General features: G+C 36.6%; 3 protein-coding genes across 4 annotated transcripts; 1 reads left to right on the top strand and 2 right to left on the bottom strand.

Moving 5' to 3' along the window:
• Window positions 1–10: 10 nt before the first annotated feature.
• Window positions 11–5773, bottom strand: akr1b1.2 (aldo-keto reductase family 1, member B1 (aldose reductase), tandem duplicate 2). Its single transcript, XM_052118462.1, has 10 exons — window positions 5705–5773; window positions 3988–4155; window positions 3758–3874; window positions 3375–3452; window positions 3073–3195; window positions 2565–2671; window positions 2373–2454; window positions 2201–2284; window positions 1074–1156; window positions 11–626 (listed from the first exon to the last, which is right to left on the bottom strand). The coding sequence occupies exons 1-10, from the start codon at window positions 5768–5770 to the stop codon at window positions 584–586; spliced, it is 951 nt and encodes a 316-aa protein (XP_051974422.1). The 5' UTR covers window positions 5771–5773; the 3' UTR covers window positions 11–583.
• A 494-nt stretch (window positions 5774–6267) lies between these two features.
• On the bottom strand, window positions 6268–19771 carry LOC127637417 (PR domain zinc finger protein 4-like). Of its 2 annotated transcripts, XM_052118459.1 has the most exons (12): window positions 19630–19771; window positions 19233–19307; window positions 18045–18160; window positions 17753–17941; window positions 15517–16281; window positions 14858–15007; window positions 14615–14733; window positions 14053–14138; window positions 10766–10893; window positions 10266–10676; window positions 9066–9234; window positions 6268–6799 (listed from the first exon to the last, which is right to left on the bottom strand). In XM_052118459.1, exons 3-12 carry the CDS (start codon window positions 18157–18159, stop codon window positions 6496–6498), a joined length of 2436 nt encoding a protein of 811 aa, XP_051974419.1. In that variant the 5' UTR covers window position 18160; window positions 19233–19307; window positions 19630–19771; the 3' UTR covers window positions 6268–6495. The 2 variants fall into 2 exon arrangements, with proteins under 2 accessions (XP_051974419.1, XP_051974420.1); XM_052118460.1 differs by lacking the exon at window positions 19233–19307.
• A 61-nt stretch (window positions 19772–19832) lies between these two features.
• Window positions 19833–25074, top strand: psmc2 (proteasome 26S subunit, ATPase 2). The gene is made up of 12 exons (XM_052118211.1): window positions 19833–20001; window positions 20237–20274; window positions 20379–20460; window positions 21965–22064; window positions 22199–22330; window positions 22438–22510; window positions 22674–22769; window positions 23097–23261; window positions 23372–23459; window positions 24087–24289; window positions 24488–24584; window positions 24762–25074. Exons 1-12 carry the CDS (start codon window positions 19932–19934, stop codon window positions 24917–24919), a joined length of 1302 nt encoding a protein of 433 aa, XP_051974171.1. The 5' UTR covers window positions 19833–19931; the 3' UTR covers window positions 24920–25074.
• The last annotated feature ends 1391 nt before the right edge of the window (window positions 25075–26465 follow it).

The raw sequence follows: 26465 nt of genomic DNA, 5'->3' as shown, positions 1-26465 counted from the left end.
TTCAAGACAAAACAGCTGTTTGAGGCAGAGGAGTTTATGTTGATTTTCAATGCATCAGACAATACACAAAGTATTAGCTGATCTTGCAAATAAACTGGAAGGGTTTTTATATCAAATTATAAAAAATAAAGATTGTCAACATTTACATAATTGTATTATCTGAACCAATTCATAACTTGTTAAAGCATGCATGTTATAATTGTATTTTACCAGCTGGGCAAAATCTGTAATATCTTTTAAATAAAACTTCTAGTTACAAGTGCATATTTGTAATTTCATCTAATTTCTTAAAGAGGAATTGTTTTTTGTTTGTCAGGTGCAAAGACTGTGTACACCAAATTGTGTAACTGTTAGAGCCATCAATTTACATTAATATTAACAAGTGAGACATATCTGTGGTCAGTGGAGAATTTGGCTAAATTATAGCAATAACAAAGCATATAAGGATGAACTGCAAACTTTAACATTTTCTCAGTGACAGTGAAAAACTGTTTTGCAAGTACATTAATCATCTGCAAAGACAACAATTCCAGGAACAGAGGAATTCATTTCCACCAGACAGCATGTTTTGAGATGTCGTCTTTTAATACTCAGCATTAAATGGGTAGTCTCTGTGCTTTACACCCCTGGGATGACAGATGAGATAAGAAATTGTTACTATAATATGATAAAGAGTGAAACTGTATCACAGTTTGCATAAGAAGTGAAATGGCAGGCTTTCACAATGACAGCACTTGTGTAATCAAACTGTAGTCCTATACAGAAAATAACATGATTTTTGGGTTCACATTTATATTCCAAAACCTTAGTAATCATCATGAAATGGAACACAAACTGTAACTATAAACTGCTTAATCATCTGGATTCAATCAAATTCACTGAATAGAAAGTGCCATTTGTGTACATGTTGCAGTTTACGGTGTGCATAACTTGCATCAAGCCAGACACATTTTATAATATGGACGTGAAAATAATATACACCGCTTGCGCAAGCAGTGTAAAGCATGCCTAAGACACATCCTTCAATACCTCTCTAATTTCTTCTCTGTTCACATAGAGTAAAACATACTCACCAATGCATTGGACAAACCCTGAAGTTCCGGTTGAAACCCAAAATGGTCTTCATGTCCTCATCGCTCAGTTCAAAATCAAACACCTGTGGAGAAATATTAAATGACAATTCAACATCTTTCTCATCGTTCTTATGCACAAGTCATCACTATGATTCAGAAACCTTACAGATATGACATTAAAATGGACTAAGACTTTAGTAAGACTTTCCCCATGTATGCCCCAAGTCTTACGGTGCAAAAACAGATTTTATCATGACAACAGTATATATATATATATCATACACATATAGCACCTTTTTTGGAAAATTAAAAATCTATTAAAAAAATATATTGTACAGCCTATTTTTGGATAAAACAGTCAGTAATTTATATACTTCCAAATACTTCCTCTCAAATACTTTTCTCTTAACTTCACAATAGTCCATGTAAAAAAATAAAAACACAGTTTGCAGATAAATTTGTTCTGCTCTGTGTTGACTTTTATGAACCTAAACAACAGACTTCTCGGTTTTAATGACAAGCTCCTATTAATTTTCTTTACTTGTTTGGGAGTTGTCCCGTTCTGTGGAAAACATTTTCAGGGTTTTTCCCTGGGTCAAAAATTATTGAGTAGCACGACTGATCCCGCTCTGCGCTCTCCTGTAAATATTGGGAAGCCTGCTGGACTCGTGCGCACTTGCTCCACAGATAGCGCACGTGACACGCACATGAATCACAGATGAGCATCATTTTAAGTACTTAGAAGGTCCCGAAGGAGATGAATGCCATTGAATTCGCTAAAAAAAAAATTATGCCATCAAAATCCTATCCATGTTTCTCACATGAAGCCCTGCCCACAAATAGAAAAGAACACACTGCGTGCATGGATATTTAGATTTTGCGAAATAGCAAAATCTTTATACTTTATATCATTGCCATGATATTTATCATCATATCGCCCAGTCAATATATAATATATATATTAATATTAACCTTTAATAAACATCACATTGTGGAAGTTAAGTGTACGACAATCAAATGTGGTTTCATGTTGTCTTTAAGAGGACACAATTTAATTGAATATGTTGGCCACATTTCTAATAATCCTATGTGAAGGAGTTCTGAAAGTATGGCTGAGATGAACTTACTTGAAAGTTCTCTTGAATACGTTGAGGTGTAACAGACTTTGGGATGACGATCACATTTCTCTGAATCTGGAAGCAGATGAGGACCTGTACATGGTGACAAATAGACATGTCATGTTTTAAGTTTATAACAAGCTCTAAATTACGCAGGTGGCTGCCTCCTAAGTGTCTTTACCTGGGCGGTGGTCTTTTTGTGTTTCTCTGCTATAGCTTTGATATTTGGGTCATCAAGCAGTGAGGGATCTTCTGGTTTAGCCCTAAGTTAGAAAGATAAATGTCATTCATTTAAACCATATAAGGGCACACACTGCACTCACATACTACAATACAATGCAACTCAAACAAACAGCACATCGGAAAGGCCTACCATGGTCTGTCTGGAGAACCCAGGGGACTGTATGCAGTAACTGTAATGCCTTTGGATTGGCAGTAGCGAATCAGCTTCTCCTGATTCAGGTAGGGATGGCATTCAATCTGAAAGTCAAAAGTGTTATAGTCAGGGAAGTACGAACAATCCAAAATGTTGGGTATCATATATGAGATCCTTCATTTATTTAGTTTATCATGGGATAAAGTATAAAAGTGAGCTCACTTTCAATACAACATAAATGTTCAATATTCCCTGTTCTCAAGTATTAAACACTCCCCCAAAGTAAACACTTTGCCTGCAGACTGCAATGCAGACAGCATCCTAATATTTGAAGGACAAAGAGCATGCCTGTCCTTGACAAATAGTTAACAATTAAGGAGCAATTGCATTAAACAGTTGCTGGGGGCGAAATTCTGTTTATTAGATAAATGTTGATCTTTACCCAAAACATTTGTAGTCAAAAGAAACAACACGGGTGGCCTTTAAAGAGTATAAAGGTACTGACTTGATTGTTAGCCGGTTTGTACTTGAGTCCTGGTTTATTCAGGATTGCTTCAATTTGTTCTCTGTTGAAGTTGGAGACACCAATGGCCTTGACCAACCCAGCATCTACCAACTCCTCCATTGCCTACAACATAAATATTACACAATGTTGAATTTTAACAGCTTCAGAAATGAATAGCTAATAAGAGCTGGAATTGCAATGGCAAGCAACTACTATAATGATTTTAATAATAGTACAAACAAATGCATTCAAGAACAGAATCATATGAAATATACTAGTTCATCTTGTTGAGGTTAACTTACCTCCCAGGTGTCCAAGAAATTGGTGTCATCACTGATGGTTAACCCTTCGCTGTCCAATGGGAACAACTCTGACCCAGCCTGAAAAACAACAATGACATACAAAAATATTCTTTAATGAAACAGCACAGGTGATACCATCTGATCTTAGTAATAACACCAAATCATCACCACTCTTGGCTTCCATTATGACAATCAACACTAAATGCAAACCACGAATGAAAAAAAAAAAAAGTGGTTTTATAGGGACTTTCTGAAGTTACAAGTCAAATGGTTAAGGGGTCTACTTATTTATGGAGACCATGCCTTAACAAAATGTCTTAAATGAGTGCATCGCTACAAGAATTGCATCAGAGATGTCAAAATTTCTCAAAATAATTAAGTACCTTAAAGCCCATTGGCCAGTGAACCAGGTAAAGATCCAGGTAATCCAACTTAAGGTCACTTAAAGTCTTCTGACAAGCACCCTTCACTAAGGACTTGTCATGAAAGGTGCACCAGAGCTTTGAAAGCAAAAAATAAATCATGTGATTATATGGGTTTCTTTAATCAAAAAGACACCATTTCTTATTCATTTTTAACAAATTTCATGAAATTCTTGTGCAAGCTGTCATACCTTGCTGACCACAAACAGCTTCTCTCTCTTTACCACACCATCTTTAATCATGGCCTGAATTCCCTCCCCAACCTCTGTTTCATTCTGGTACACAAACGCCCCATCAATGTGTCTGTACCCTGCAGCAATGGCTGCTTTGACAGCCTCGGTCACTTTACCCGGAGCAGACTGGAAGAAAAACAGCAGTACAGCAATCCCATCAATAAAACTCCATTTTTTAAATATGACAGATGCCACACATCCTGGAGATCTCATAAAGAGATGGACAAGAACACATTTCAGAACAATTTTGTCACTCTAATGCGAGACATTTTAGGACTTGTCAAGAAAATGTTCTGGTGATATTTAACCCCAAATCTATATAAAATGTTAAATTATATTTTGCATAAAGACAATTTACAAAGCCTACATTTAGGACCATTTGATTTTTTTCATTGTGATATTTTCCAGACACTTAAAGAAATAGTTCACCCAACATTTTTAATTCTCTCATCATTTACTCATCCTTATGCCATCCCAACTGTGTATGTTCTTCATTCTTCAGCAGAACACAAACAAAGATTTTTAGAAGAATATCTGAGCTCTCTAGGTCATACAATGCAAGTGAATGGGTGCCACAATTTTGGAAGCATAAAAGTAATTCATAAGACTTCAGTGGTTAAATCAATCTCTTTAGAAGTGATATGACAGGTGTGGGTGAGAAACAGATCAATATTTAATTACATTTTTACTATATATTCTCCTCCCCGCACAGTCAATTTCCACTTTCACATTATTCTTGAGTTTTTGGTGGTTCACTTTCTTCATACATACATACATACATACATACATACATACATATATATATATTAGTTAAACAGAGTATATATATGAGAATTGGGGGTATAATGTGCGTAAATGTCATATAGACTTCATTATATGTAAAATAAGATTTCTTTGTTTCTTCTTCTAAAACGGCACAATTTCCTTGAAATGTTTCATAAGCACCACTTTTACAAGTACACAGAGTGATTGTATTGAAACTCTGACCCCAGCTTAGCTGGGATATGTGAAAACTAAAACATTTCACTGTATATATATGCAAAAAACTGTGTGTATATTGTGTGACCAAAATAAAGGATTCTATTCTATTCTAAAAGACAGTTTCAGCATGATTCTTGCATTTGAAATCAGGAATTCTTGACCTTTGGCCTCTTTAGTTTATAGATCTCATGTTATCTTTCTAATAAATGTCTTATTGAATGTTATCAGCCTAAACCCACACAAAAGACTGATAGTGTGGACTTGCTTCGTCACTGTGAGCAAGTCCTTTCGTTAATTTAACCTTGCAGGAACTTGGAAAAGGTTTCATATCCGCATTTTTTTTTCTTCTAAAAGCAAACATTAATTTTCTAAAAACTACTCAACGCAGATTATTTACTAGTGTGACTTTATTAATAACGTCATTTTGTCACATAATTAATCTATCGAAATCGTGCAAACCTTTTAAATGAATAACCTGATTTGCAACTTTTTTGTTGTTGCAACTTCGCCCATCCGTTTACCGTTTGTTTTGCAGTCACATAATTACAGTGCAAAGACATTCTGACAGCATCTTTTTTTTTTCCCCTCTTTTACATGTGTAACTGATTATATAGGCATGAACTGACCATGCAACGTGCCGACTTATGAAATGTAACATGATCGCTCTTTATTAACTGAAGTAACCAGACTATACCTTCCATGTGCCCAGACCGACGACGGGCATCTCTGCCCCGGTATTGAGCTTCACAGACGTTGCCATTACGAAAGAGAAACGTATTTACAAAGAAACGTTTCGTGTTAGCTGCTTGTCCACACTGCTGCCGCTAAGCATCGATTGTTCTGATCTGAACGCTAGTTAGTTCCAAGTCAGGTGACATGCACGCCACTGACGTCACTGCGAATTTACCAATCAATCCAGTTGTACTCCCTTTTCCGTGGTTTTGTGACTAATGCTGTCAGACTTGCAGCTTCATTATACATTGTGTACATTTATTTGCATTATATAGGCTTAATGTCAAAAAGTACAATTTAAATTAATGGATGTCAACCTGCATGTATATTTCGAGTATTTCTTTTTTATTATTATTTTACTGAAAAGAAAAAATACAGAGTTAAGTGTACAGAACTGACATTGTTGCTGTGAAACAAAGGAGCACAGTGGGTGTAAACAAATACTTAATATAAATAGTTTTTTACGAGTCAAAAGGCATTATTTATATATATATATTTATATATATATATATATATATATATATATATATATATATATATATATATATATAATTCGACAGTGACACTTGACTTTAAATGCATAATTTTCCTTATTGCAAATGTAATTACATTTCTGTGCTCTGCTGGCCATTTTGGCAAAAGGAATTAAAGGCTAATGGCAGTACAGAAACAAAAACAAAAAAGGAAAGGAAAGAGATAAATAAATAGGCTAAGCAAAGGCTTGAATTCATCCTATTACAGTTACGGGTAAAGTTATAGGGTTTTATCTAAAGAATATGCTGGATTGATCTGTCCTTCAGTCTCCCTCTCTTCTTCCTCATTCTCTTCCTCCTCCTCTTCATCATCGTCCCCTTCATCCCCCTGTGCTGCCCCTCTACGTGTTTTAGGACCCTTGCAGATTTTGAGGTGGCGTGTGAGATGGTATTTAGTGAGAAAAGCCTTGTTGCACTTTTCACAGATGAAGTCCCGTTTCCCATTGTGAGAGTTTAAGTGTTTTTTGAGATGGTCTGTCTTCAAGAACTGTTTGTCACACTTTGGGCAGGTTATCTGGCGGTCTCTGGAATAGGGAAAAATAAGCACGAACATTTTTAACAAAAATGAACAAATTCAAGCAAAAGAAACGTATTTATATAGATATATATATATATATATATATATATATATATATATATATATATATATAGTGTAGTTCCCCTCGTGCCATCAAAACAGCACCAACCCACATCTCAGAATGGCGTTCTGAGATGATATTCTTTAAAGAGCGGTTATCTGAGTTACCGTAAACTTAGTCAGTTTAAACCAGTCTGGCCATTCTCTGTTGACCTCTCTCACTGGATGTTTTTTTGTTTTTGGCAACATTCTGAGTAAATTCTAGAGATTGTTGTTCATGACTATCACTGGAGATCAGCATTTACAGAAATACGGAAACCAGCCCATCTGGCACCAACAATCATCCATGCGATTATCTAATCAGCCAATCATGTTGCAGCAGTGCAGTGCTTGAAATCATTCAGATAAGGTTAGGAGCTTAGTGTTCACATCAACCATCGGAATGGGGAAAAATGTGATCTCTGTAACAGCTGTGATTGTCATGTACAACAGTCTCTAGAATTTACTCTGAATGGTGCCAAAAAGCTTTTATTTCTTTCGTCACATTTCCAGTGGATCAAAAGTTAACATACACTTTGTTAGTATTTGGTAGCATTGCCTTTAAATAGTTTAACTGGTGTCAAACTTTTTTGGAAGCCTTCCACAAGCTTCTCACAATAAGTTGCTGGAATTTTGGCCCATTCCTCCAGAAAGAACTGGTGTAACTTTGTCAGGTTTATAGGCCTCCTTGCTCGCACAAGCTTTTTCAGTTCAGCCCACAAATGTTCTATTGTATTCAGGTCAGGGCTTTGTGATGGCCACTCCAATACTTTGACTTTGTTGTCCTTAAGCCATTTTTCCACAAGTTTTAACTTTCTGGCTGATGTCTTGAGATATTGCTTCAATATATCCACATAATTTTCCTTCCTTATGATGCCATCTATTTTGTGAAGTGCACCAGTCCCTCCTGCAGCAAAGCACCCCCTCAATATGATTCTACCATCCCCATGCTTCACGGTTGGGATGGTGTTCTTCGGCTTGCAAGCCTCACCCTTTTTTCTTTCAAATATAACAATGGTCATTAAGGCCCAACAGTTAAATTTTTGTTTCATCAGACCAAAAAAAAAAAAAAAAAAGTAAGATCTTTGTTCCCATGTGCACTTGCGAGCTGTAGTCTGGCTTTTTTATGGTGGTTTTGGAGCAGTGGCTTCTTCCTTGCTGAGCAGCCTTTCAGGGTATCTCGATATAGGACTCGTTTTACTGTGGATGTAGATACTTGTCTACCTGTTTCCTCCAGCATCTTCACAAGGTCCTTTGCTGTTGTTCTGGGATTGATATGCTCTTTTTGCACCAAACTACATTAATCTCTAGGAGACAGAATGCCTCTCCTTCCTGAGCAGTATGATGGCTGCATGGTCCCATGAGGTTTACACTTGCTAACAATTGTTTGTACAGATGAATGTGGTACCTTCAGGCATTTGGAAATTGCTCCCAAGGATGAACCAGACTTATGGAGGTCCACAATATTTTTCTGAAGTCTTGGCTGATTTCTGTTGATTTTCCCATGATGTCAAGCAAAGAGGCACAGAGTTTGAAGGAAGGCCTTAAAATACATCCACAGGTACACCTCCAATTGAATCCAAATAGGCTTGACATAATTTTCTGGAATTTTCCAAACTGCTTAAAAGGCACATTTAACTTAGTGTATGTAAACCTCTGTCCCACTGGAATTGTGATATAGTCAATTAAAAGTGAAACAATCTGTCTGTAAACAATTGTTGGAAAAATTACTCGCGTCCAACATAAAGTAGATGAGGAAAAGACTTTCCAAAACTATAGTTTGCTAATATGAAATCTGTGGAGTGGTTAAAAAATTTGTTTTAATGACTTCAACTGTGTATGTATGTGTGTGTGTATACATATACATATACACATACATATATATATATATATATATATATATATATATACACACACACACACACACACACACACACACACACACACATACATTTTCTTTATGACATTATTATGCAGATATTTTATTAAGTAAATATGGTCCATTTTAATTTTATACAATGACTTTAAAACCTTGTAATTTAAAACAAGGCTTAATTTAGCATCTTTTCTTAAATTAAATATTATTCAACTATTCAATTAAATCTGCATGTTTTAACACAAATGAAATGTGCAAAATAAAAAAAGAAAGGGATTTGGATGAAACATGGCCTTACAATGAATGTGAATACATGTGCTGTTTGAGGTCTTGTTTCCGCACAAACATCTTGTCACAATGGTCACATGTAATGTTCTTGGCACCCGTGTGTATAACCATATGAGATTCTACGTGTGATTTTTGAGTAAAAGACTTCCAACATACTGTACACCTGAAGTTCTTTTGACCTGCAGAACAAAACAAAAACAAAAACTATTTACTTCCATAAAGTGACACATGCCGCAAATCAAAAAAATTGTAATAAAAGAAACAGGTCGGGATTTTATACATCAGGATCTGATTGTATCATGAAATATTAGACTATAATATTATCGGTTAATATATTTTCTAGCCAAAGTGACATCAGCTGAAAAGGAAAGGTGTTGAGCAAGATCATTTTGATAAAAGATAAACTATAAAAAAAAATTTCCCCGTTGGAATAACTCATGAATCATGTACAATAAGACCAGGATTAAGAATGTCAATTTTGATTTCATGTTGACTTTAAAGGTGCTGTAAGCATTTTTCTCATGAAAAGGTATGCATAATAAATGCCCTACTTGCTGAAAGATATCACTGAAATAAGTGTTGTGAGATATCTCACCGGTCTCTGACTTTGTAAACAGCAAAAAAAAATGTGTCCACGGGTCTATGACACTTTCGACCTGTCAATCATTTTGCACGTTCTCATAGTGTTGTCCTTGCAGTGAAATATTGAGGCTTAATGCCGTATTTTGATTAATAATTTGTCAGTTGAGGGCGCTATTTTGCTACTGTTTGACAACAGTGGGAACATTCTTTGTGTCGTGGGAGTGTTTTAGAAAGAGGGGGGCGTGGCTAAATCAACAGCTCAGTTTTGTGGAAGTTAGAATGGCTAATATCGCTTACAGCCATAGGCGGAAATCTCAGGGGGGGTTGGGGGGGTCAGGAACCCCCCTATCTGAGGGTTGTCCATCCCCTAAAATATCATTAAAATATGTGTATTGTAAATAATATAATGATATATTTTTAAAATAATTGTTTAAGAAATAAAATAATACAAATGCAAACGGGGCAACAACAAAAAAACCCTTGGTGTCCCCTTCAAAAATTGCTCTTGAGAATTGTTATGTTTATTGTCCCCCCCAATATTTTGATGAAATTTTCGCCCCTGCTTACAGCTCCTTTAAATCATAGTGAATAACTGGTAACAGTGGTCATCTATGACAAACGCAATTACCTGTGTGAATTCTCAAGTGCTTTCTTAGATTGCTAGGATCACTGAATGCTTTGCTGCAGTAGCTGCACTTATGTGGTCTCATGCCCATGTGGCCCATGAAATGCACGTTTAACTTAGTGGATGTGGTGAAAGCCCGTGAGCACATGCTGCATTTAAACTTCCTCTCCCGACCATGAGTGTGCCCGTTGCTCCTCGAATGTTCATTCACATCTGAGTGGCACTGCCACTGTGGAGAGGAGGCAGATCGGGATGGCTCATTGCTTATCAACTGGCAGTGGGCAGAGTGAGAATGGTGGTCTTGGGTGGGGCTATGCCTCTCGGCGTGGCTGGTAAAGTGAGATTTAAACTCTGTGAAAGAGGCACAGTCTTTTCCGCAGTGACACATCTGGCCCTCTGGCACTTGGGGTACACCTGTAGAGATAGAGTGGCAGATAATCAACTTAATATCAACTCTGACAATTCTTTGGTTTAGAATTATTAAAGGGGGTCCATTGTCACACCTAGTTGCCTGCTGTACTCCCTGCTGTAATAGAACAACAGTTCCTGATCTGGTAGAATCTCTCTGGATGTGCAGAAATAAAGCTTTCCATTGTCAATATATGCTACCAGATTCTGCTCCTCTGTAGTGCTGCAAATGGAATTGATTTTAGTTTGCAAGTACCGGACACTTTTCATACAAAGCATGACATGTACATACAACATACATTATACTTGCAGTGAAGCTGCTCAACAACCACATCACACTCAAGGGCATGTTAACTGATCTACCACCAGGCCAAAGAAAACGTGAACCTGAACCCCCCAAGAAACCCCCACAGTTCCCCAATAACTGTCCCTCAACCATTCAAGACCCATCCTACCTTCCCCCCAGGAGAAAAAAAAAAACAAAACAAAAATATATATATAAAAAAAATGATGCAGTTAATCTAATTCCCCACCCCCAAGAACCCCTAATGCACCAACAACCAACACAATGAACTAAAAAAAAATAAAAAAAGGAAAATAAAAATAAAAAAGGGGAAGAGACAGAAGGAAACAACAAGCAACAATACATAAAATAAAAAAACAAACAAAAAAAAACAAAAACAAAAGGGCATCGAGGACAATTAAATTCATAACAGCAAAGCCAACTTCATATTTGTGTGCATGTCTGCACTATTACATGTATGTGATGTGTGTATTCTTGTAAAGGTTTATTTGAATAAGAACGTTTTATATACATGTGTACAAACAACTGCACTGCATCAGCCTCATGCAAACCCTCATTAGTTTTAATTATACTGTCACTCAGCGTCATTCAACTGTACTTTTTATTTAGTTTTATTTTAACTCCAACCCCTATTTTTGCTACCCTAATCTTTGACCAGCATTCTGTCTCTCACACCACAACTCCACTCCCACTTGTCTCCAATTCCACATCCCAACCTTCAGCTTCCCTCAGCCCATCCCATCTATCTCTACTGGCCACTCCTTTGGGTTTCTACGCAACACACATCTTTCAACTATGCTTTGATGTTTAACGTACAATTTCAATCTAATCGAACAAAATCCACAGATTGCGAGTTGAAAATAAATACTTTTACTAAAAGTATTAGTATATTATTAATTGACTGACCCGGTCTCTCCAAATCTCCTAACAGTACTATTTCTAGGGTCAATTTTAGTTAAATGCTATGCATTTTCAGCCATTCCTGAACCTGAGACCAGAAATAGGCAATACCAAAATAAATGGTCTATTGATTCTGTATCTTCGCAACAAAATCTGCAGAGCTTCGATGATTTTATGCCCCAAATATTCAACATTTTGTTGGCGGCAAGAATTCTATATAATAAATTTAGCTGAAAAGCACGAAATATTGAATCTTGCATTGTTTTATACATCATCTCATACACCCTGTACCATAGAATCATCAAAATCTCTTCCCAATTATGTTGCAATCTGTATGGCAAAGTTGTCAACATTATGGTCCTCAAATGAAACTGGTATACTTTCTTATTTATGCTATTTTTATTCCTCTATATTGGGCAGACAGACCAGTTCCCTACCTCCTCCCGCTGCCACCTGCCTCATCCATTTTTGGGGTAATGATGTAATCAATTGGTTGTACTTTTGGATTGAGCAGACCTTCCTGTACAATTCTAATAACTCCTTGAAGAACACAACTCTACCATTCCAATTTACAATATCATTTAAGAACAAAATACCCTTTTCAATCACCTTTCCCATAAATACAGGTATTTAATCAACCAGCACATTAGAGTTCAGCCATATTATTTGTTGTAATATTGGTTCTTTATCTTTTCAGGGGGATGAAATTGAAATTGTAACCAGCTCTGTAATGCTTGTTTGAAAAAGTTAGATACTTTGAAAAAAGTATCGTTTTCAATTAATCTAAAATGAGACATAGCAATCTGTACAAAGGCAAAAAGGCAATTTTTAAACAGTGGATGAGCTTTTCTTAGTAATCTAATTGAAAACCATTTAGGGTTCAAATAAAACTTTTGAATGAGTGAAGCTTTTAGAGAGAGGTTTAGTGCTTTTATATTTAATAATCTCAACCCACCCAATTCATATTTATTATATAGATGTTATACAGAGCACATTTTATTTTGTCTGGTTCAGCATCCCAGATGAAGCTAAATATTTTTTGCTCATATGATTTGAAAAACGAATCATCAGGAGTAGCCAGCGCCATAAGTAAGTGAGTAAACTGAGATATGACTAAAGAGTTAATCGGGGCAATTTTTCCATAAATAGACAGGTATTTACCTCTCCATGGTTGCAAGATCTTGTCTATTTTGTCTATTTTTTCTATTATTTCTAAGTTTTCTACTGAAATTCATTGTGGAGAGCTTATTTATATCTTTTGTGATATGAATCCAGAGTATGTCTACTTCACCATCAGCCCATTTTATAGGTAAACTGCAGGGTAATGTAAAAGCTGTATTTTTTTTTTAAGGATCCAATACGTATTATTGTACACTTATCATAATTAGGTTTTAATCCAGAGAGTACAGAAAAGTTATCTAGATCTTCAATGAGACATTGCAGGGATCTAGCTTGCGGACTTAATATAAAACTTGAGTCATCGGCATACATGGACACCTTTACTTTTAAGCCTTGGATTTCTAATCATCTAATGTTATTATTGGATCTGATTTTAACAGCTAGCATTTCGATGGCCAATATGAATAGATATGGTGACAGCGGACACCCTTGTTTAACTCCTCTTAACAATTCAAAACTCTCTGAGAAGTAACCATTATTTATGATTTTACACCTGGTGTTGCTATGCATTATTTGTATCCATTTTATAAGAGAATTACCGAAATTGAACAAATCCAGGCATTTATAAATAAAATGAAGTCTAAATTTATCAAATACCTTTTCAAATCTGCTATAAATACCATTCATGGCTTCTTATATGTTTTATAATGTTCTATTATTTCTAGTAACTGTCATATATTATCTCCAATGCATTGTCCATGTATGAAACCTGTCTGATCAGGATGAACAATACCTGGTAAAACCTTTTTAATTCTGAGTGCTATGCATTTTGCTAGTATTTTTGCATCACAACATTGAAGTGTAAGGGGCCTCCAGTTTTTTAGATAGACTGGGTCTTTATTTTTGCTATCTGGATCTTGTTTTAATAATAGAGAAATCAGACCTTCCTGCCGAGTACCTGACAGACTACCGTTTCTATAGGAGTAGTTAAAACAATCTAACAATGGAGCTTTTAGTAAACTAATAAAATATTTTTTTATTACAGTACAGTTGTTTTACCTTGCTTTCTGCACAAACATCATCCAGTTACATTCATGCTCATCTGTCGTCACGATGCAGAACTCTTGGATATCATTGTGGAACATCTACATTAGATTAAGGAAATGGAGACCTATTTGATCCATTCTTACAATACAACATGTCTGTGTAATGAGGAATAAACTTGTCTTAGATGACTCCATTTAATTGAAAAATCTTCACACAAATATCAGAATGTAAAATTAAATAATGCCAATTTACCCTCATGTCGTTCCAAACTCATATAACAATGCTAAATAGTGCAAGTTATCATGTAAATAGTCATAGTGCTCACAAACACGCTACGGAAGTCGAGATTCTAACTGAAAATGACATAGAATATGACACAGTAGGCACTGACTATTTTCATGATAATTTTGGGTCCTTTTAAAAGCAAGGCACTATGAACTACAACCCTTTTTTTCATATAAGAATAAAAGTTATATGGGATTGGGAAGATATGAAGGTGAGTAAATTATGAAAAATTTTTTGGGGTGAACTTGAACTTCAGCTATTCCTTTAAATTTAGACATGTGACAATGACCTTCCATATCTGAGGGGTCTCCTTGTCAGGCCAGTCTGTAAGTTCTACACTGCTACAGTGCTGTCCAACCATAGGCCCAAAGCAGGTCCGGGAGGGTATGGTTTCTCTAGCAAACACACCTATAGAAAGCAAAAATTGAAAGAGTAGCTGACTAAAAAAGCCATTTGGATATGTAGTGAAAAGCATTCAATAAAAGGAAGTTAGACTCCTATAGATTCCAGTGGCACAGTAGGCTTCACTTACCAATGGGCTCATCAGCTACAGAAATACGGAGGCAGAGAGGGCGGGGAAGTGAGAGGCGGGCTCTGCTCTGAATGGGCGTGTCTAGGATGAATGTGACAGGCCCGTGTTCAGGGCAGTCAGAGGGATATGACCGGTCACATAAAGTACACCCTTGAAGACAAACAAAATGCATAAAATATACATTACATTGATGGGAGTCACAAAACATTTAATTGACTTGAGCTGTAAAGTTATTTAAATTATAATTTTTACAGCTGTTGTAGGTTTTTAGAGTTTATGCCATTGTCATCATGGCAATAAAGTTGTAAAATTGGATATAACTTTACACAGAAAAGGTTAGGAAGTGATTTTATCACACTAAGTCATGTTAACATGTATAATGTTTATGTGTTGTGGCTATACTTTTGAAACAGTCGAGTATTTACATTTTTGCTTTTTTTGTTTTTAAATAAAAGGACGGACGAGTCCAAATTTATTTTTGTGTAATCAACATTATGCCAAAAATACTGTCGATTGAGCTTACCTTGTATCGAACCCAGAATATTCCTTTAAAATGTCTGTATAAAACCATGTGAAGAAAGATTGCTCTTTCTGACTCACTGCGCTCACATTGGATAATATAATTAAGACCCAATGCAAAATCAATATTCAAAACTTACAAATGTTGAAGGCAGTTATCATGTTTTCCTTATTGGAGGTTGAATCTTCTAGTTGCAATGTAGAGTTTACCAGCACCAGACTGTTGTCTGGTCCCAGAGAAACCTCTGCAGTGATGGATGATACATTGACAGGTTCCAATCCCATACCTGAAGGTGCATGTAGCAATACAGGTTGTAACTGAGCCTGTTGGGGCATGGCCCCAGTGAGCACCACACTAACCACCCCAGAGTTCAGTTCTCCAGTGGAGTGCAAGGCTTCGCCCAGAGTTCCTGGACCACCTGCCCCTGTAGTGCTCGTTCCTACTCTACCACCCATATGCTCCTGTTCCATCCCCACAGGCAGCTCCAAGCCCACTCCATGCAGGGGCATAACACCACCTGAAGAGTTCACACCGGCCAAGCCCTCATGAGGCTGAGGTCTGGTGCCAAGCTGCTGCTGAGTCTCTGCCACCACTACACTTTCCATGGTGGCCAAGTCCTCTTCCATTCCATCAGGAGACATGGGACTGCTCACACGTGATTCCATGGTTAGTCCGGTTGTGTCCAGCTGTACCTCGTGAGAGCCTCCTTGGTGTAGATCAGGCTGGCCTCCTACCTGACGGGAGTCTAAGGACACAAGGCCTTGTTCTAGAGGTCCACCTGGGCCACTGTATGGGTCCAAGCCAGATGGGTTGTTGTTGGACACAGAAAGGGTTCCATCCATGTTCAGGCTGCTAGGGTGGATGTACTGGGGTGGAGGACGATCTGCCAAATATGACAGAATACCTAAAGAAAGAGGGCCAGATTTAATTAATGAACTAACTTGATGTATTATTGTACTAACACATCAGTTAAATAGGTTTAACACCAGGGGTTTTACCATGAATATAATGCGGGCAGTCAGAATATTTAAGACATTTCTATATTTCAAAATGTATTTCTAAATGAGGTAAATTTGGTCGTAGCTTTATTTAAAACGTATTGTCTAATTAAAGGCTGTCGAATTAACGCGCCAATTCTGTGTGATTTCTTTTTTTTTTTTAAAGAACGCCGCTTTAAGGGTGCACTCCGTTATTTTTTCCTTATTACATTTTTTTTATTTCTAACTAAATTAATTTTTAATTTTAAACATATGTATAAAATGATTACCACTCACAGACTTATAAAGTATCAGTATAACCAGAACCACCATGTTAGAATCACATGACCTGCCAAATGCTACTCCCTTAATCTCAAAAACCACCCTGTTATTTGACACTTACACTCATGGATTGAATTAAGCATGGCTGACTGTGAATAGTGAATTTCTACAATGGCATCGGGAACAGAAAACTATTGTGTTTTAAACGATACTGCATCCACGCCACAAGGTGTCCATCTTTAATAAGGAATCAAGCTTGAAGTTCCATCTCCAAGTTTTTGCGAGTCTCCATCAGCATGGTGCAGTAAGCGCAGCTCCATCAGAACAGGCAATGCTGAAAACCAGTGAAATGCACACAACTGCAGTGTGACGCACCAAAAGTGTCCGTCTGACACATGTGGAGAGACGTAACACAAGAACACATCTTGTGAGAACGTCTACCTTGGACAGATTGATTAACTTAATTGTAAAATGGATATCAGCAGACTGCAGGCCAGAGATAGACATATGTGCAATGATATGGAAATAAACCAAACAATATATTGATTTATTAAGCCACTTTTTTGTATTGTCTAATCAAAGCTTTACAGATCTGCCACAATAATGCAAAGTATTTGAATTAGCTCTGATATTATTATATAATTGAGAATTATTGTTATTATATATTATATTTATAATTATTTTGATTAGCCTATTACATATTTATTTATTTGTTGGTCTTTTACAGCAAATATTGATGATTAATTGTGATTAATTAGAATAATTAATTGGCATTTCATGTAATAAATTTGATTTAAAAATGTGATCAATTGAAAGCCCTACTCTAAGTTAATCTTTGGATGATTTGGTTGGTTCTTAAGTGCATGAAACCAAAATGAGACAAATGTAGATGTGGATTCATCGCTCCATTGTATTGTCAGACAATACAATGGAGCGATGAATCCAGGACATGGCAAAGGATGTAAAGGTTGGCTAGCTAACTGTGAAACTAGGTCAACGCTAGCACAGCATAATGTAAAAATGCTTGTACAAGTTTTCATGTTATATTAGGGGGTCCTTGGGACAAAAACATTTGCCAACCCCTGGTTTATAGTCACAGTTTTTCTGTAACATTACCTGGAAGGATATGTCTGAAGTAACTACTCTCCAGGTGAGGGTATGGAGGAGGTGGTAATGTATAATTTCTCTCTGGAAGGCCGCACATAACACCTCTGTCTGCTAAAGGACCCATGGGCAACATTAGGGACAGGGCGGAGGGAAGCGGCCCAAGTGAAGGACCCAAGCTGGGTATAGTGACTGGCATGCCTGAAATTAAAGCAAATAGTGTTACCTCTCCATTCAGTCAAATTCTCATAACACACAGAGCAAATGTTATACCAATACACCTGAAAGGCATTTGTTTCCTGACCTGGAGTGGTGATGGGGTTTTGAGTTGGGGATGTAGGGAGGCAGAGGTGACCTGCACTCACAGGGGGCACACTGAGCTGCTCCATGCCCACCGGGCTGAGGTTCATGTCGTTCATGCTGGATAAAAGAAATGTTACTGTATTCCACAATCAACTTATTTACCCTGGTGTATGTGCAAACTAGGGCTATGTCGATACAATCATATATCAATATATTGCAATACTTTTTCTCATAATATTGTATCGATACTTTAGATCCATGTATCAATATTTATATTAAACTATTTGTGTATTAATATCATGTAAACACACAACAAATTTGGTGCACTGTTACTTTCAAATCAATTTAATGAGCTCACCAAGAGACAAAAATTAGATGTTTCAAGCTACATGCTCTTCATCAGACATCAGTATATAACTGAAATATACCCAAATTAATTGATTAGCAATCTAATCATATTATAATAATGTGATGTATCGCAATATATCAAATTGCAACATGTGTATTGCAATATGTATTGTATCGTGAGGTGCCAGGCGATACCAGCCCAAGTGCAAACACAGTTGAATGCAAGATGTCTTTGTTTACCTGACAGCATAGGCGGCACTAGGTGTGGGCTACCAGGGCTTAAGCCCCAAATGTTTTCAGTAAAGCCCCGAATGTTGTAGTGATGTCAAAAGTACTAATGCTTCAATATCAAGTTAAAATTAAATATATTTTAATATAAAGTAATATATATTTAAATGAATAATACCAGTCTTTCTACACAGTATTGATGATACCCCACACCGACTCACTTCAATAACCACACGCTGTCTTGTTGGGCGGCTGCTATTCAGCACTCAATCGCGCATACTAGAAGAGCACAGATCAAGAGTCTGATTTGTATGTCTTGATGAAATATTAGAAACTGTTCATCCAAATGCAGTAAGCACCAAATATTTAGATATACAACCCTGAAAATAAAGAGCAATACATAAAAATGTGCTCTAAGAATTTTTTTGCTCTAAGAATTTTTATATATATATATATATATATATATATATATATATATATATTTAAAGATGTACTATGTAAATATGTAACATTTAAAACTTTTATTATAAACCGTATTGTATTCCAATATTTTAATCAAAGGATGGCTCCATGCATCCACTGAGTTCTGACTAAACCCTGAATATCCACTGACCCTAGAACAGCTCCAGCTTGACAGCACAGATCAGGTAAGGCATTGATATGATGGATGCGTTCTTAGATCTGGAACCTGAAAGATTAATCAAATTAGTATTGATTTAAACGTTTAATTCTGGCTTAATGGTTTAAAACAAATAAAAATGCTATTTTAGCCACTGGACTGAATTTCAAAGGCAAAATCTAGTTATTATAACTACTAATAAATGTAACAAATAACGAAGAAATTTGTAGTTAAACAAATATAGACAGGAGAGAGTCAGTAATACAAACAGGGTTTCAAAACAAGCGGCTGATTGCATGATGTCAACGCAAAATCATACGGGATGAATGTCATTACAAATGCATGCAAGTGTAAATGTTATTTAAATAGACAAAATAAATAATTTTCTTACTTTAGAGACTCATTACTACCCTCTCCGTAGAAGATTTGTGGTATGAAAACAATAACATGGCTAAAAGCAAACAGTGTATGTGACTCAATGCGGGTTATGTTTCAAACTGAGTCCCATAAAGTGTTCTGATGCTACAGACGCTACAGTAGCACGTTTCGAACTTTTATTTTGAAATTCAATGTTGGTTCCTGTAATCCCTCTGAACCGGAAACAAAAGTGCGCGGCTGCTCGTCTGAAAATTTGCTGTGTAATCTCGCTTCAACAGTCACGAAACATATTTTATTCAGAGAAAGAATTCAGCCATGCCTGACTATTTAGGAACCGAGCAACGCAAAGTAAAAGAGGAGGAAAAAGAAGATAAACCAATTCGAGGTATAAATTATGGGGATTGATTGTTAAAATAATTCGCAAATAGGTTAGCATTGGAAGATTAGCCCTACTGCAATTGCAATTTCTCAACAAAAAGCCAGAATGCTCGAACTAAATATATTTAAACTGTTTTATTGTAATGTTTAGACTCCATTTAACCTATTTGCTTTGTCATATTCAAAGTGAGCAGTAGACCCAAAACCGTGCCTCATCATGATTTGTTTTGTTTTTTTCTCAGCTTTGGATGAAGGAGATATTGCACTCCTGAAAACCTATGTGAGTATTCTTGCAAAAGAAACAAGACTGTTTGTATGATTAAATATTGTAATTAAGCCTGACGGGAGTAGTTTGTAATTCTATGTTATCTTTTTTGTGAACAGGGCCAAAGCACTTATTCAAGGCAGATTAAACAAGTGGAAGATGATATTCAACAGCTTCTGAAGAAAATCAATGAGCTCACAGGTCAGTGCACTGTCATTGTGCATTTCAAACTAATTAAAGGTATAGTTCACCCAAAAATGAAAATTATCTATTTATTTACTCAACCACTTAAGTATGTATGATTTAAGTCACATTATAGTAAAAGTCGTTTGGATTACTTTTATGCTGCCTTTATGTGCTTTTTGGACCTTCAGAGCTGAAAAATGCTTCTTAACAGCTTTGTTTGTGTTCTGCTGAAGAAAGTAAGTCATACACATCTGGGATGGCTTGAGGATGAGTAAATAATTATCTTCTTTTCTTTCTTTTTTTTACCCATTGCTTTAATGAGGGGTGGGGAACTAGTTTTTGGATCACTACTTAGTAATCCAAATTATTGTGGAATACTATAGAATATGTAAAGTTAAACCTGATTATATATTATATTTTAAAATGTAGATAGCAGTTTCTTCAGATTTCTGTTTAGTCATCATATTTTAGTAATTTTTTTGCCCATGAAGAAATTGTTAATATATTTAGAAGTAAATAACAGTACACATAGTAGTCCAGCAACCATGGCTGACATGTCCACATTAGCAATCGCATTTTTTCAAAAAAATACAGAATGAAACTAATTGTACATACATTACATAGTGAATAAGACATTTTTCTTATAGCACATGTGAAGTGCTTTTACTTTGAAGTTGCATTCACGCGCTCATCCAGATCCAGCACGAACGGCAATCTCCTGACAGTTTAAGTGGCCGTCATGATCTGGGAATGATAGGAACTTTTGATCCTGATCCTGAAGTTTTTGATTCTGGCTGATGGAATACGCGCTTAAGAGGAAGATATTACATGAGGGCTCGATGGGAAGAAAACACTGGATTTTCATGAGATTTGTGAATTATATCCGTTTAAATGAGATATCTGCATATTTGCAAATGGTATATAATACAAGTTTTATTCATATTTGCCTTTTATCATTAGAACAGTTACAGAAAACTGTTGAAGAAAGGATGTAAGAATGTGCTTTAGAGATAAATGAGCGCTCCAAAGGACACTGGATCTGCTGAAGTTATGTGAGGTTGGTTTATTACATCTGTTTAAATTAGATATTTGCAGAGGGTATATGATATCAATTTTATTGATATTTCCCTTTTATCATTAGACAAGACAGTTAAAATTTACAGTGAACTGTTGAGGAGAGGAAGAATGAAAAAGTCAAGCACTTTATTATGAGCTCAAACGCATCTGCAACAGCTCTGATATGCGGACCGTTTAAATGACACTGTGTTGCACACCAGTATACTACTGTAGTAACACAATGGCACATAACAATAAAACGAACCGTGACTGGATGTTTACATGTCTAAGTCACTTCACATGCAGGCAGGCGATTCTCGGCGCCCTCAAGAAACAAATCGTCCAAACAGGAAAACGTATCGTCCGATGCTGAGAATGAAACAAAATTCGGAATATCAACCGATATATTGGCCGACCAATAGTCCTGATATCCATGCACTGACACATCTGTGTGATTATCCAGGTATTAAGGAATCTGATACGGGTTTGGCTCCTCCTGCATTATGGGATCTGGCAGCAGACAAACAGACTCTGCAGAGCGAACAGCCATTGCAAGTGGCCAGGTATGATTATTAAGAGACCAATAAAAACAAAATGCCTATGTAAATTTAAGGGACGACCACATTGCAATGGGGAAAAAGCTAAGATTATTTATCTATAATTAGTATATGTAATGTTTTATTGTTGTTGTTCATAGATGCACCAAGATAATCAATGCTGATTCTGAAGATCCAAAGTATATCATTAATGTGAAACAGTTTGCCAAGTTTGTAGTGGACCTGAGTGATCAGGTTGCTCCAACTGACATTGAAGAAGGAATGAGGGTTGGGTAAGGATGAAATGTTGGATCAGTCAGATCATTTTCCTACTTCAGTAGCACCCAACAAACTTTTTGCTGATCTAACAATCTCACATTTGTTTTTTATCCATTAACAGTGTTGACAGGAATAAATATCAAATTCACATTCCACTGCCACCCAAAATTGATCCTACTGTGACAATGATGCAGGTAAGAAATATCTCCAGCATCCTTAACTTTATATTTTAATGCATTGATCTTTGCCTGCTCTAAATTAAATGCATGTATCTGTAAATTCATAGATCAGTTCAATGCAATTGTTCATAATTAAGGCCAAAAATTGAAGGAATAATTATTAATGGTACATTAACAGGTGGAGGAAAAGCCTGATGTGACCTACAGTGATGTTGGAGGATGCAAAGAGCAGATTGAGAAGCTCAGAGAAGTGGTTGAGACTCCTCTGCTCCATGTAAGTCATAATTGCATCCCAATCTACCTATTACAATAGCAGATTTTACTTGTCTGTAGACCAGGAATATTGATCATGTGTAGTGCCATTTTCAAGTTTCTCAGTAATGACTATACAATATCCCCTACTTCCCCATTTAAATGAATTAAACTATATGCATTATATTTATATTAAACTTATTTAGTATTGTTTTGAGAGCACTACTCCCTGAACTACTTTACTGCAATAAGTGTTTTTTTTCTTCTTTACTTGCTTTTTAAATTGAGTTGATTTAAATTCCCATTTTGTCTTAATTTCTATTGTCAAATTCCATGTTCTTAATTCCAGCCTGAGCGTTTTGTGAACCTGGGTATTGAGCCTCCAAAGGGTGTGTTGCTGTTTGGCCCTCCCGGTACAGGTAAAACTCTGTGTGCCCGAGCTGTGGCTAACCGCACTGATGCCTGCTTCATCAGAGTAATTGGATCTGAGCTGGTTCAGAAGTATGTTGGAGAGGTCAGTGCCTTTATTTTCTAGCAGAAAGCTGGAATGAAAATACAATTTAAGGTTGTACTGATTAAGTGCTAGCAAAATGTATATACAAACCTTTTTTGTGCCTAATCCAGGGTGCCAGGATGGTTCGTGAACTGTTCGAGATGGCGAGGACTAAGAAGGCCTGTCTGATCTTTTTTGATGAAATTGATGCTATTGGAGGTTGGTTTAGTTCTATGTTATTGATGCTTTTCTGAAACTATATGCACAGTATTAGAAATAGTAATATGGGCAACTTCTTACAAAGTAATAGTTCACCCAAAAATGAAAATTCTCTAATAATTTACTCACCCTCATGCCATCCTAGATTATTTCAGCTTTGCAGGTCCATACAATGCAAGTGAATGATGGCCAGAAATTTGAAGGTCCAAAAAGCCCATAAAGGTAGCATAAATGTAATCCATAAGACTACATATTTTCAGAATGGATATGGTAGCTGTGGATGAGAAACAGATCAATACTTAAGTCCTTTTGTTTTTTACTCTAAATCTCCACTTTCATATTCCATGTGCATATCATCACCTACTGGGCGGGGAGTGGAATGTTTTAGTAAAATTTACTTAAATATTGATCTGTTCTCACCCACACCTATCATATCGCTTCTGAATATATAGATTTAACCACTGGAGTTTTATGGATTACTTGTATGCTGCCTTTATGTACTTTTAGAGCTTCAAAGTTCTGGCCACCATTCACTTGCATAGTATGTACCTAGAGAGCTTTCAACCTATTTAATCTGGTTCTGTAAGTCTCATAATGGGTCACTATGATATTGCTGCCCTCTTGTAGGTGCTCGTTTTGATGATGGAGCTGGAGGAGATAATGAGGTGCAGAGAACTATGCTGGAGCTGATTAATCAGCTGGATGGATTTGATCCCAGAGGAAACATTAAAGTCCTGATGGCCACCAACAGACCAGACACCCTGGATCCTGCTCTGATGAGACCTGGCCGACTGGACAGAAAGATTGAGTTCAGCCTGCCTGACTTAGAGGTGAGTGTTAGCCTCTAAATTGTCAAAGTAAAAAAAATAAAAAAAAGTGGTCAAAATATCTTCAAGGCAATGGGTTCAGATTTTTGCAATGCTGGTTTGGGCTGTCATTCATTGGCAAAAGATAGACGTGATCAGGTAATGGTACATTCTAGTATAATTATAATTGTTTGTAATGATTTGTGCATGCTTTGTTTCCAGGGGCGTACTCACATCTTCAAAATTCATGCTCGCTCTATGAGTGTGGAAAGAGATATTCGCTTTGAGCTGCTAGCACGTCTCTGTCCTAACAGCACAGGTGAGTTCTTACCACCATTCTACTGATGAACATGCAGCATTGCACAGCACACAAAGTAAACGGGTAACATTTATCTTCCATATAAGCTTAAGCAATGTTGATGTTTAAGGTACCGGTAATCATGCATCTTTATTTGCAATAGTTAAACGTGCTAATTGTGTTTTCTTTACCTCTCAGGTGCTGAGATTCGCAGTGTGTGTACAGAGGCAGGAATGTTTGCCATCAGAGCTCGTAGAAAAATTGCCACAGAGAAAGACTTTCTGGAGGCTGTGAACAAGGTTATCAAGTCCTATGCTAAGTTCAGCGCCACCCCTCGCTACATGACTTACAACTAAAGAATTTTTCCCATACTCTAATCTGGGCTCTTTTTTTCTTCACAATGTTTGTTTTCTGCCTGATAATTATAGAGGATTCTTGTGTATGTCTTATCACATTTCTGTGACATCACTCGTCAAATAAAAAATATTATACATACTTTAAGTCCTTTATTCAATGTGTAAGGGGACTGCCCCCCTTGGCTCACATGGGGGGGGGCATTTTATTTACCATTACAAAGGTATTTTTTCTAGCCTTTTGACTCTGTCATTGGTTTATGTCAAATACTTTAAACAATTAATTCAATTATAAAATGGCATGTTTCAGTAATTGCATAATCTCTACATTGCATAATGTGCATTGTTACTGGAAAAAAAAAAGATAAATTCTCAGTCACATATTTGTAAATATGTTGGCTATTAAATGAACAGCCTACAAAACAAATGCATTGACACAGAGATGACAGCATTTCTAAAGATTTGGGATGAGGTTTTATATTAAAAAAAAAACTTTGCAACTTCATGCCAATTGAATAAAACAATGAACATATTCAGAGATGATTCATACACCAAAAGTGGTTAATGTTTTGTAAGATTATTATTGTACCATTAACGTTTTATGAACAGAACGGATCTATCGGATAGTCTATATCAGATTGCAGTGAATTTGTTTTTTGCTCAGAGTCTCCATTAATTTCCGACTCTTTATGGAATTAGATAAGAGATGCAACAGGTGTTTAATTGTCTCTCTTCGCCGTGTAGCTGTTATGCAAACATGTATGCGTTTCTTGCAAATCTGCATTATGAATGAGGCAGCGCCAAGATATGAAATGCGCTTGCAAGGTTAACATCTTTGTTGATTATAAACGGGAACTATATAGTTTTTATCGCGACGCTCTCTTACGGAGACGTGGCATAACGCCATTTGCATGTCGAATTAACAGGTTGAGAAAGGTTTATATATCTGTAACATCTTAACTTCATTAAATATGCGAAAAAGCACCTTTTCACTTCGCGCGCAAGGCCGTGTCCACCAATGTGGTTTTGCCAGCTGAAAAGGTCCAGCGTTTTTTCGGCTGAGACTCTTTGTTTGCAATAATACGGAATATCCACTGAAGTAATGCGTTAACTAAGTAATGTGCAAGTACCGTATTTCGCAGATAGTTTGTGTTCCTATCAACAAGTACTGAATGTAAAAATGTCGGCACAAGGAAGAGTTCTTGCTCTAGTACAAGTAGGATGCGACGGTTGGTCGGTGTGGTATTTGTCCCGCCCCTCCTCCATTGTGATTGGATGGCTGGGTAAAAAGTGACAGTGACGTGGAATAGACACTCAGCGCCTCGTCACGCTGCGTGGCGCGGGCTCTGAATGCAATGGCCTCAGGAAAACAAGCTTTGGTGGACACACTCTCAGTTTGTTGACAACAGCACGAGAGGGAGAGACAGAGCTGATTTACTCGCGCAGCTTCTTGAATCACAGCTTGATACAAAAATTAATTTATTGATTTGATTTGTTAATCTGTATCTATTGGTTTAATAGTTTAGTTTAATAAAAAGTGTGCGGGAGT

Source organism: Xyrauchen texanus, chromosome 45 (genome assembly GCF_025860055.1).
Source record: "Xyrauchen texanus isolate HMW12.3.18 chromosome 45, RBS_HiC_50CHRs, whole genome shotgun sequence".
NCBI lineage: Eukaryota > Metazoa > Chordata > Actinopteri > Cypriniformes > Catostomidae > Xyrauchen > Xyrauchen texanus.
Note: the sequence above shows the minus strand (reverse complement) of the source record. Positions and strands in the feature narration are given on the sequence as shown.

Coding starts and splice junctions, on each gene's coding strand:
- LOC127637417 (XM_052118459.1), bottom strand. CDS start 18,159: ATGAACGACATGAACCTCAGCCCGGTGGGCATGGAGCAGCTCAGTGTG. Junction 16,282..17,752: donor CTTCAGACATATCCTTCCAG/GTAATGTTACAG, acceptor CTCTTTCTTTAG/GTATTCTGTCATATTTGGCA. Junction 6,800..9,065: donor CACATGTATTCACATTCATT/GTAAGGCCATGT, acceptor TCCCTATTCCAG/AGACCGCCAGATAACCTGCC.
- psmc2 (XM_052118211.1), top strand. CDS start 19,932: ATGCCTGACTATTTAGGAACCGAGCAACGCAAAGTAAAAGAGGAGGAA. Junction 23,262..23,371: donor TTCAGAAGTATGTTGGAGAG/GTCAGTGCCTTT, acceptor TGCCTAATCCAG/GGTGCCAGGATGGTTCGTGA. Junction 23,460..24,086: donor TGAAATTGATGCTATTGGAG/GTTGGTTTAGTT, acceptor GCCCTCTTGTAG/GTGCTCGTTTTGATGATGGA.
- akr1b1.2 (XM_052118462.1), bottom strand. CDS start 5,770: ATGGCAACGTCTGTGAAGCTCAATACCGGGGCAGAGATGCCCGTCGTC. Junction 2,455..2,564: donor GGTTCTCCAGACAGACCATG/GTAGGCCTTTCC, acceptor TTTCTAACTTAG/GGCTAAACCAGAAGATCCCT. Junction 2,285..2,372: donor ACAAAAAGACCACCGCCCAG/GTAAAGACACTT, acceptor CACCATGTACAG/GTCCTCATCTGCTTCCAGAT.